Source organism: Alosa pseudoharengus, unplaced genomic scaffold (assembly GCF_046254945.1).
Source record: "Alosa pseudoharengus isolate Yale_2024_CS ecotype anadromous, Long Island Sound unplaced genomic scaffold, YU_APseudo_1.1 YU_APseudo_1.1_scf_11, whole genome shotgun sequence".
Taxonomy (NCBI): Eukaryota; Metazoa; Chordata; class Actinopteri; order Clupeiformes; family Clupeidae; genus Alosa; species Alosa pseudoharengus.
This window is the reverse complement of record NW_027468576.1, coordinates 31633940-31646439: the sequence shown is the minus strand read 5'-3', so window position 1 is coordinate 31646439 and position 12500 is coordinate 31633940. Positions and strand designations below refer to the sequence as shown.

Sequence of the window (12500 nt, the reverse complement as noted above, 5' to 3'; positions counted from 1 at the left end):
CCCAAGGTGCCCCCCTATGCTGTCAGCAGGGGTGGGTGCCAGCCGGACAGGGGGTGGCGGACTCCCACGGTCGTGTGTGGCCCCTCGATCACATTGGTTGAGAGAAAGGCCCCCTCGAGGCCGGCTTGGGACTCGGGGAAACCACAGCTCTGCTTGCCCGGAAGCCAGGAATTTACTGCCCACTCCAGACCATATTGATCCCCTCAGCTGCCAGCTGGAATGGTGGAGTGTATTTAATTCCTTTTTATTATGCTGCCTTGGTGGATATTTCAATGGGTTGTGATAGATTGTTTAATTTCCAAAAGGCAGAGCCTTCTGTGAAGACTACTGTTAGAATTTGAATAGCCACTGTCACTACCTTCAGGATTATAATGAAAGACTATAATGAATAGACTGAATAGACTTTCCTTAATTTAGGAAGCATCTATGTTACTGCTTACCTTCAGGTTAACTGAATTTCCAACAGTTCATAGATTTACAGTTTCAGGTGTATAAACGTTGACCACCAGAGGGCACTAAATGACAGTGATTTTTCTCACTGGCCCAGTGGACAAATCAGATGTAGGTATGAGGAGTGAAAATGTTTCTTCTTTAGAAAGTTACATTGAAGTAGACATACTGATTTTAAGGTTTGTTTAGCAGCAGCTGGGCTAGTAGTTAGCAGCTGGCGTTGCCTGAGTTTCTTCTGTTTGTTTTCTGCATTTTTGTTTCACAACGAGTAGCAAATTGAGTTAATAAGATTTGCTTGAAAAATTGGATCATAGTAGGGGTGGGGTGTCCTGAAAAAAATGTCTTGGCAAACTACAGCTCCACTTTGCAATTAATGTGATGTAATATGGGCATTAAATCAAGACGGAGTGAGCTTTTATAAACGAAGAATTCTGGACCCATTTATCATCTCATAAAGTTTATTTTGTCATGGTCTTATTTATTAATTTATTTATGTTACATTTCTCCATCTGTTTAGTTCCTTTGTACAGTTGCAGTACTGTATTGTCATGGTCACAGCTTCATTTTCTGACAGACAAATTATCCATTATTCAACACACGCCTCTCTGCTTGTCATAACATGTTCATACAGCACAAACTAGCAATTAATATGCCTGTGGTTCTTTTGTGTGTAGTATAAAGGCAGAAGCCCAATGATCAGTCATGAAGACGGAGTAAAAACACCACTAAAGAGGCAGTGTGTAATCCGGCGTAGTGGTGTTGGTGGTGCTCAGGCCATGGTTACTGCCTTGCTACCACAGGAGGCAGCAGGAGGACAGGCTGTTGCTAGGTAACAATGCAAAGAAAACACTAAACTGCTTAGAGACCATGACTTGGTCAAAATCCTGCAACAGTTGCGGGGGACAATGCTCCCTTGTGGCTCTCGGTGGCGACACCGTGCGCTGCCTTGAGACGAAGCTAAGAGAGAGTGGGCGCAGGAGTGTTCTTCCATGGGGACTCGTAACTTGCCACTTTTGACAAATGCAAGGTTAGCCTGCTGAATGCATGTAGCCTACAGTAGCCTATGTGCAAGTAGCCTAGTGGCTCTACAGATTCAGCGCACAGGTGCTAAAAGGTACACCATTTGTGCTGTATATCTAGATTACCAGCTTTATCAGTGAAGTGAAGATGGTCAATGACATGTCTTGTTGTTACTTTGATTGTTTGTTTGTTTGTTTGTTTGTTTGTTTGTTTGTTTGTTTGTTGTGAAATATAATGTAACGTCATATTTTCATAACTTTAACAACTGAGTAACCAACACTAATTAACACGTGGGAGGTTAATCTGTCAAACACAAGCTCTGACCCCTAAGTCGATAATGCAAGATGTGGGAATTGAGTGAAGGTGTGGGAATTGAGTGAAGGTGTGGGAATTGAGTGAAGGTGTGGGAATTGAGTGAAGGTGTGGGAATTGAGTGAAGCGTCATCTCTGTGTCCACCTCTCTGTTGTGACCATGTGTGTGTGCCGGAGCAGGTGCGGTTGAACCACAGCGTCTCTAATACGATAACCCGGCTGGAGTCAGCGATCATTGATGTCACCTCACTGAAGAATCATTTATGTTTTCAATCTGATACGGGCCAGTCAACTTCATCTACTTTGGGAGGATTTCTCCCTCTTCTGCTTATGAATGGACGTCAGCATGTTCACTGAGTTTTATTGTCATACAATACTTTGACTTCCTTGTGTCTGATGCATACAGTATAAAATGTATGTTTGGCTTCCGTGTATCCAGGACTCTACGTGTGGTGTTTTAGAATCCCTCCTGTTGGAGTGCAGTTGGGCTGCCAGGCGTCTCTGGGGGAGGGGGATGTGTGGGCACTGTGTGTGGCAGACTGTGCTGTCCTCCTCCGTGGAGGTAGATGCGGCCAGGGCGAAAGGAAGGAGAGCAAAAGGGAAAGGAGAAGGTGTCTTTTGTGTCGACGGCCCCTGCACTGTCAAGTGCTGAAACAAATTAGAAATTCAAGGGTGTACTGTCGCCATGGCAACCCCTGTTGAAGATGACAAGGATGCCGCATTGTGCAGTCAGTGGGTTAAAAAAAAGAATCTTCCCCACCGTTAGTCCTCGGTTGAGCCTTTTAATTAAAAAGGGGGTCAGGTAGAAAGTGAAAGACTTGGAATATGGACTTGAGTCAGTTCTAAAAATAATAAAATAAATGATAACTTCTATAATGCGTACGGCATTCATTTTTCTCCAGTGTAGCACTGGACACTACTACTATACAAGAAGACCTTACACTATTAGTCCCTTAGTTGAATTTAATGATTGAATTAAAGCATATTCATTCATTTTGATTTTCAAAATAAATACATGCATCTTGGAAACAGCTGCTCTCTTGAATACAAATGCACTTAGAAACCAAATGCTCTGCAAATACAGATTGATATCTCGTTAGTGTCTAATGAGTCTAATGATTAGACAAACATGACCAAGTTTTATGTATTCTCTATCAAGTTTCATTGAAACTTTTCATCTAGTTAGCTCGTCCTTGTCCTTCATGTGAACTACAGTCAGAGAGGGTTAAAGCGGAGTTTTTTTTGTAATCAAGGATCTTTGCTACTGTACAGTGGAGCAGTTAGCCATTTTAATGACCTGGAAGTGCTGTGGTCTTGATGGAATAAGAGGAGGAGCCGGGGTTACTCCAATCGCCAGCAGCCCTCTCAACACGGCCATTCACTGCAACCTTATGAGTATGTGGTGACACATTGCGTGCATACACGCACACACGCGTTCACACACACACAAGCACATTCACACACACACACACACACATGCACACAAATATACACGTCCAAGTGTGTTTACAGACCCACTTGACCACAGGTGTTCAAACTCAAAAGTATGGTGTATTTTTGCAGTGGTCTTTTCCTTTGTTCTTTTTAGAAGGAAGACCCAGTGGACTTTGGGTGTTGCCGGGTAATTGGCTATCCTCAGCGGGCTCTGACAGTTCTGGGTGGATGGCTTTTGTATTCTTGGAAGCGAGGCAACAGGAGTCTGCTGAGAGAACCTATTTACTCAGGGTTTATTTTAGAATCGCTTCTCTCCCTCATTTTTTCTTTTTCTCTCTTGTTCTCTCTCTCTCTGTCTCTCTCTATCACACACACACACACACACACACACACAAACACACACACACACACACACACACACACACACACACACACACACTCACACACTCTCAAACTCCTATAGATGCTCTTTCAAACTCTTTGCTTTGTTTTCTCTCTCTCTCTCTCTCTCTCTCTCTCTCTCTCTCTCACACACACACACACACACACACACACACACACACACACACACACACACACACACACTCACACACTCTCAAACTCCTATAGATGCTCTTTCAAACTCTTTGCTTTGTTTTCTCTCTCTCTCTCTCTCTCTCTCTCACACACACACACACACACACACACACACACACACACACACAAACACTTGTACATGCTCTTTCAAACTCTTTGCCCCACTGTCTCCCTCATGTTTCCTCTCTCCTCTCCCCAATATATTGATGCTCTGAAACCTCTGACTCTGTCTTTCAGTCTGCCTGTCTCTTCATTATGAACACTCAGATTACTTCCTGAACTCTTGAACTCCTTCTCTCTTCCCCCTCCTACTGCCCTCCTTATCAACATCCCTCTATCTTTCCCTCTCTTCACTATATCTCTTCTTTTTGAGTAACCCACTTTTTCTCTCACAACTGACCCACTCCTCTCCCCCCCCCCCCCCCCCACACACACACACACCAACTCCTCCTCTCACCCACTCCCCTCCTAAACTCATGATCTTGATAGCTGAGAATCCTTCAGTAGACCGGCAATTATGGAGTCCTGAGATGTCGTGATCAGGTTCAATGGAGTGAAGAGTGTCTGTTTACACACAGTGAAGAGGGTCCTACAGCCACTCCTGCCCTTGGCCTACATTTCTGTGTTTTTTTTTCTTCTTTTTTTTAAATTCTCCCCTCACGAGTTTGCTTGCTGAGGCATATTGGTTGAAAGACCCTCCATACAGTGTGGTTCTAAGACAATAATGGAAACAGTACAGAGTCAGAGCACTGTGACACTGACGATGTACAGCCAATGTACAGTACAGCGCGTTAAATCAGAATGTGAGTTCTCCACCTTGGTGTTTGATGGATGGAGCAGGCTCTGTGCTCATATCACCTCCTCATGTTAGTTCACTTTGTCTCATTAGAGAGTATGTCACACACACACACACACACACACACACACACACACACACACACACACACACAAACACATACACATATGCACATGCATGCCTGTCAGAGGAATCTGGCATCACGTGAGCCCTCCCACTCAGAGAGAGAACCATGCACTGGAAGAGTGACTTTCAACCAGCAATTATCCTAGAAGTCTATGCTGTCTCACACACACACACACACACAAACACAAGGCACTTACAAGTAACAGTCACAAAGTGGTCTGATCATATCTTGCACTGCCTTGTATGGTGCTTTGATGACTGGTATTCATGGCTGATGCCATATGGTTGCCTCATCTGACTGCAATTCTGTTTTCATTCATTATATATTACAATTCAACATATTTTCATATTGTTCAAGGATTTTGTTAAATTCTTTGTTTGTGTTATTCAACCAGGAAAATGTGTCTGTAGTTTTACATAACACTTCAACGAAGTAGTGTTTTAATGTTATACTTATATGATGCTTTATGTTTACATTTTAAACAGATACAATAGGCTACATAATTAATTTATATGATGGTTAGGTTATTAATGGAAGTTGGGGGATCATTTAGGCTATAACATGACCTTTGAACGGCATCACCATGGATACAGATTTTTTCGTCTTTCATTTTCTCACTCAACTTGAGAAAGGGGTGTGTGTGTGAGAGAGAGAGAGAGAGAGAGAGAGAGAAAGAGATAGTGAGAAAGAAATTGATTTACGACAAAGGAGAGAGCGTCTCTCGTTGTGGAGCGACGTGAGGTTGGTTTGACCCGCTGCAGTCATATGGAAAAAAAAATCGTCGCTTCGGTTCCAACACGCAGCACAACAGCTCAGAGCTTCTGTTTTCTCTGGCAAGCTGAGGCTGAAGGTTTTTGAACGCTATTCCCAGATTTGAAGGAGAGTATTCAAGTGAGAATACAGGAACCTAAAAAGACCTGTTAATAATAATATTTTTGTGGGGGAAAAAAACAAGAAAAGTTTTTTAGGCTACCTGTGTGAGTTGCGCTTCGCAAGGGATAGAGAACTAAGCAAGAGATGCACTCGGAACTTGATACACGAACGTCAAAAAAGCTGGTGAAATAATTGAGAAGAATTCAGGAATCAACGTAAATATATACGTTTCGTGTGATAAGGACGGAAGGTTTTTTTTCTTCGATTTTTTTTGTTTAATGTCATATTTGGAATTCTGTTTTTGTTTTTATGCCAGCTGTCTGTTTTTGAAAGTTTCTCCTCCAACTTTTTGTGTAATGTGATTTCTACCAGAGACGAGTATCAAATCGAATTTTCCCAATGAGATATGATTTGGTTCTCGGTTCCAGTCGTGATGCAGCTTCCAATTAAAAACTAATGAAGTGAGGAGTTCATCTAGAGACAGCGGGCAGCTTGGACTGTTGCGCGAACTGCTCCGCACAGATTGTTGCTTGGATATGCTTACATTCTCTTCACCTCAGTTGATTTTATCGAACTAACTATGATGGATTAAAACAAAGAAAAGGATCTATATCAGCACACTCGCGACTGTGTACCCCACCCTTTGCTCTGGTGGGTTAACCTTTCCTGCTATCTTTTATCTGTGCTCTTTTTTCTCGATTCTCGCAGAATGGCCCGGTTTGGTGACGATGTCCCCGGGCTTTTGGGACCGGGGGACGGGGGATCGGAGCGCAACAGGAGCCGCGATGGAGCAGCGGTGTCCACAGGTGGAATCTCACCAGCCTTCAAGCAGACCAAAGCTCAGCGAGCCCGCACCATGGCCCTGTACAACCCCATTCCCGTCAGGCAGAACTGCTTTACCGTGAACAGATCGCTGTTCATCTTTGGCGAGGACAACGTTGTTCGTAAATACGCCAAGAAGATCATTGAGTGGCCATATCCTTTTAAGTGAACGGTAAAACGGCAACGAAATAATGCGCAGTTATTCTCTCTCTCTCTTTCTCTCTATCTCTCTCTCTCTCTCTCTCTCTCTCTCACACACACACACACACACACACACACACACACGCACAGACAGACAACTTTTGTCAGCGTGAAAACAGCCAGCTGGACTTCCATACAAATGAAATGACAGTTCAGATTGCAGTCCTCACGGTCATGCGTTTGCCCACTCCAAATTGCATTCCCATAACACAACTTAAAAACTTTTAAAAGATCTAGATATCCAGCTTCTATAAAAAGCCCAGTTTCATGCGGAAATAATCATAGTTTCTGTCTGTAAACCCACTGAAGGATGAATGCATAGTTTCACCGTCCATTTCAGCACCATGGATAGCGCCACACGCTAAAGTTGCACAGTAGGGGAGTTTTTTGCCTTCCCTGTTTAGGAATAAATGTTTGATGTCTGAGTCTGCTGGTTCTCAGAATTTCTCAGAATTTGCCTTACATTTACAAATGTTACATGTTAGAGAAATATGACAAACCAAACTATCTCTCTTTCTCTCTCTCTCTCTCTGTCTCTCTCGCTGTCACACACACACACAGTCACACACACAGACAGACACACGCAACAAAGCTGCAATTTGCTCAGTGCTTTTCACACACAGTTTTTAACTCAATTACAACACGGTCACATTTGCGGTGTTTTCACTTCCGCTTCACTTTATAGGATATTTGGGAAAAACATAACTGATGATGAGAGTCACACACATGAAGAGACATGTGTGGTGGGGTGTATGTGATAACTGTCTTCCTTTGGTCTACCAGTCTATTGTTAATTTCTCTATCCTCCTCTGTATTCGATACTTAAACCACACAATTGACCCCACGCCAGAATTGTTAAAGCCAGAATCTCCTCTAGGCCAGTATATAAGCTTGGAGAATACGCTGGAGTCCATTAGTCAGTGGCTAAAGAGCAGAGCAGAATCTCACTCGTGTCACAACACAGTCATCTCTCACCACCTCTCGGCTGCTGTGGGGGTCCAAGCGGACATCTCCCACTGTTCATTCTTGCAGTGGCAGTGTGAACACAGCGTGATTCCATCCACAGTGTGGAAGGAGGACAAATGGAGGAAAATGTTCAGGAAGGGGGTCGGTCTTCTGTGTTCTGGTCTCTGTGGTTAAGTTTGCAGATAGAGATTCTGGTGAAATGGCAGGTGGATTGCATGGCCACAGGCTTGCGATTCCCCATTTCATCACTAGTGCAGGAGAGGCATTACTCTGTCATGTTGTCTTTGCTGGTCTGTCTTGTGGTCTTCTGTCAGGCAAATAGTTTTAAGATAGACCTATTTGAAGAATGTGAAAGATCACAGTTTGTAGTGGTGTCGTATGTGGTATATTTCGTCTGTTGAGACACTGGTGTATTTGGTCTTGAAATAGCTCTGTGTTAAAAATGTTGGTGACAAGTGTACACCCATGCACACACTCACATACACACACACACACTACAGGCACATTCATGCACACACACACCCCCACACACACTGTGACAAATGGATTGCAGAGGTTTGTACACTGCACACTGATTCAGAGTGTCATTTTATTCAGGATTGTGAAAAAGCAGGTTTGAAATGAAAATTGTCTTGTGATGGAAGTTCACTGTTGTTGCTCCCAGCACATCCAGAAACTTTCTGTTTACCTTTATATTGTGATTGGGATTTTCCAGTACAGATAGTTCTTTTCAGGCAGTGTACACACACACACACACACACACACACACACACACACACACACACACACACATACACCCACACACACACACACACACACACACACACACTCACACACACACACACACACATACACACACACACACACACACACACACACACACACACACACACATACTCACACACACACATACACACACACACACACATACTCACACATGATACCCAGTTATTATGTTATCCCATCTTGGAGTGTCTGTTATATGCATTGTAGTACCTCCCATGCAGTACTATGGTGCTGCTCGTTAACCACTGTCAGTTGTAAGTGATGCGGTAATTGTTGAGGGGAAAATGGAGGATCAAAAATGGGTGCAGAGATGAAGACGTCATTAAAAAGGCATCAGCCGTCCGGCGCGCGCCTGATTGATATGCTGGGCTGGGCGCGCAGGGGCTCGGGCGACGTCGCCTCCGTTGCCGTGGAAGCATGTCCTACACCGTCGCGGCAAAGTGGATTAGACACACGTAGATGATATCTCATGTGAGCCTCCTGCTGGAGCCTAATGGCCTTCTCCCCCTCTCTCTCTCCTCCCTCTGTCTCTCTCTGTCTCACTGTTTTCTTTCCCTCATCACTTGTTTCTCTTTCTCTCTCTCTTTCTCTCTCTATCTCTCTCTCTCTTTCCTCTCTTTCAAGCACTGACACTAGCACCAACAACCACCATGAAGCTGTTCTTCATGAGGCACAGGTGTCATAGGGGAAGGTCCTTGTACACTTTTGAGATGCGTCGTCCCTTTCCCAGAGTTTTATGGGAACAGAGGGGTTGGGGGAACATACTGTAGGCAAGGGGCACTAATGGCCCGGTAATGACTTGGCATCACACCAAGGCAAATGGTCTCCCTTCTCCCTGGAGGCCGGCGCGCGCGATGGCGAAGGCTGTGAGCTGGCGAAGCCAGGAAGGGAGGCGGTCCCGACGCAGCTCCCGTCATCCCATCAGTGGGAGCGAGCGAGCGAGCGAGCGGCATGTGAAAGGAGCTGTGACCGCTTGGTGATTTATCACACAGAGAATCAGGAACAAAAGCAGGCCTGCCTGAACCCGACCTGCTCGCGTCCACCTGCTTTTTTGTTTCTGTGGTGCAGGAGATGTGGAAACTGTGTGGACAGTCCTGCTGTTGCATCATCTGATGACTGCGCTCTTTTTAAAAAAAAAAAATAATTAAAAAAACTTCACTGGGCAGAAATATTATTTCTCTGTGCTGCATACAGTGAGTACAATATTGCGTACAGTAGTGTTTTGAGGTTCAAGCACAATTCAAAAAAGAAATTATCTCAAAGTGGAACAATAGACAACGAAAGGGCCCTTCTTCTGTTACAGTAGCAAAATATAATAGAAAACATTACTAGTTCAAAGATTTGTTTCTCACAGTAGTTGCAGTAGTGTGTCAGTTTTGTCAACCATTCATAAAGCCTGTGTGTCCAGTAGGTGTCTGTTGGTGGTGAATGCATTCTGATCAGCAGAGATGATTTCAGGTCAGAATTAATTTGGGGGTTGGCAAACTGAGCACTGTGAAATATTGCTCAATGGCTGTGGCGGGAATTTAATAAGGCAGTTTTGCCACCAGGTGTCACAGAGTTGTAATGGGAATACACTGATAAATAGAATGATCCAAATACAGAGACTGAGAGAGCTTAAAGGGACACGATCTCTAAATGAGATATAAGGAGAATGTCTTGAGGAAATATATGTGCATATGATTCAACCCCTTGCTCCGCTCTGCATTTTTTCGTTTGTTCAGATTGATGTCATGTACTGTGCTGCTGTTTATTAGTGGTTATGCCATTTTATTTACTTGTCATGTTTTATGTATTGGTTTTCAGATAGTAAGCCCATGCTGCTAAAATCCCCGTAAATAGTATGTTTTGATGTGTTCTGTTATTGACTTTTTGGTGTGTCTTTGTCGTTGATGTTGTTGTTGTTATTGTTAAGTATAGTCATTTTAGTGCACTCTGATGTATAAAACATAGGCTAGGCTGATGGGTATGAGTGAGACGTCCCTGGTCAATAGCACAAGAAAGCACTGTGTGTTACTAAAAGGATTTCTATTATGTTCCTCTTCTCCTATGCTCTCTCCTTGCCTCTTTTCACCACTCTTGTTGTCCCCCCTTTCTGACCTCTTCTATCCTGTCCTGTCTACTTCTGTCTGTCCTTTCATCTCCTCTCTTCTCCTTCCTCCCATTCTCTGTGGGATGGACGCTTGCCCGTTTGGTCATCAGATGCTGTCCGATTCACAGTCAGAAGGCTTGTGTCATTGCGTGTGTAGTATCCTGTTTCATGTAATCAACTTTGTCTATTTGATTAACAAACATTCCACAAAATGATGACCGATCAGTCTGGAGCACCAGAGCGAATGAGGCATTTCCCTCTTGCTTGATGATCTCATTGTGCTTCGGTTCAGGTTACAGTTCTGCTCAACGACGTTAATGTTCTAATAGTATTGTGAGCATGTTTTTAAACTGTACCTAGGTACAGATTTCCTGAATGTGAACAGGGCTGTGCATTTTACTACAAGTAGATCTCATGTACACATCATCAAAGGTAAAACAGTAATGAGAGGTCATTTAGTAGCTGCAGTTGGATACACAGTCAGGTCCAGGCATTTTAGCTACAATAGCACGCGTTGAGGTGCTCCTCACTCGAATGGCATAATCTAAAGGTCACACGTTCTGTGCCTAGCAACACGCCTTACCTCGCCCTGCTATAAATGACTACAGACTCACCATTCTGCACCCAATTAAACAGCAGCTCAATCAATGCGCAGGGCTTTATTTCTGGACTGCATGACTGGGATGTCTGCGGGTGCGGAGGGTGGGGGGCCCTTGGGGTCGATGGAGCCGTTGGTGGGGTTGGGGCTATGTGCGTTAGGGAGGTTTGGGAATGAAATTGTGCACAGTTTAGTGGCGGTAGGGCTAAAGAATGAACGGCCTCCTACTGGGTATGCTATCCTATGATTAGAACTGGGTAGGCTGTGTTTCTGATGGTGTGGTCAACAGCAGAAGATTATAAGGGAGAGAGGCACTGACTGGGGTGGGGTTTTGGTGTTTGGCTGTGGTGCGGTACTGTGTTATGGAGTCTGACGGGTGGGGCTGGTGGGGGGTGGAGGTAACCTTAGCGCTCTAATGAAAAGTGTTAGCCACACTCTCGCTAGCGTACACAGAGGCCTGCCGAGGACCCGCAGCTGTCGGCCCCGCTGATCGCCCACGGGGGGACCCACACAGGAAGTGTCCTGTGGTGACCACTGTCGCTGAATAATTGATCCATGCAGAGAGGGATCATGGGGAGGGAGGGCTTCCTGTATGGGTAGACCACACCCGACCATAGAGTCCCACCCATAGCGAAACGCATCAGAGAAGCCGCTGCTGATGGCTGGGGGAGTTGCAGTGTGTCTATGAGAGAGCAAATGAACCGTGCAGAGGCGCTTGACTTTAGCTTGGAGCTCACGAGGAGGTGACGGTGCAGTGATGCGAAAAATCTCACTGTACGTCTTCATGCATCACCCAGTTTTCTCTCTTTTTCTCTCTCCTCTCTCTTTCCTTCTCATAGTTTCTGCTCTGTACACCTCTCCACCTCTTTTTTTTCTCTCTCTAAATCTATACCTCACACGTTCTCTCTCACTCTCCTCCCCCTCTCTTTCCTCTTTTTCACACCATTTTTTTTGTTCTTCGACAAAATGTCGTCTGAGGCTGTGCTCTGCGATTCATTATTTTCATCCCGGTATAATGAAGTTTGGAGCCACGGAACGGAGGAGGAGCATGTGCACAGATGCGAGCAATATCACATTCCATCTCGCTCAGCTATTTTTAACCTGAGACACAGTGCAGCCAGCCACATATCTGTGTGTGTGTGTGTGTGTGTGTGTGTGTGTGTGTGTGTGTGTGTGTGTGTGTGTGTGTGTGTGTGTGTGTGTGTGTGTGTGTGTGTGTTTTGTTGTGTGTGTGTGTGTGTGTGTGTGTGTGTGTGTGTGTGTGTGTGTGTGTTTTGTTGTGTGTGTGTGTGTGTGTGTGTGTGTGTGTGTGTGTGTGTTTTGTTCTGTGTGTGTGTGTGTGTGTGTGTGTGTGTGTGTGTGTGTGTGTTTTGTTCTGTGTGTGTGTGTGTGTGTGTGTGTGACTCACACATCCCAAAAGCCCTCATTACATCCAGGCCCTTTGTGA

At 44.7% G+C, this 12500-nt stretch overlaps 1 protein-coding gene across 1 annotated transcript in view; it reads left to right on the top strand.

The window, feature by feature from the left end:
- The window catches only part of cacna1ea (calcium channel, voltage-dependent, R type, alpha 1E subunit a), a 123734-nt gene that overhangs the window by 25603 nt on the left and 85631 nt on the right, over window positions 1-12500 (top strand). The window contains exon 2 of the mRNA XM_076275452.1: window positions 6297-6563. Coding sequence (XP_076131567.1) covers window positions 6297-6563 — 267 coding nt within the window. The remainder of the gene's footprint in view (window positions 1-6296; window positions 6564-12500) is intronic.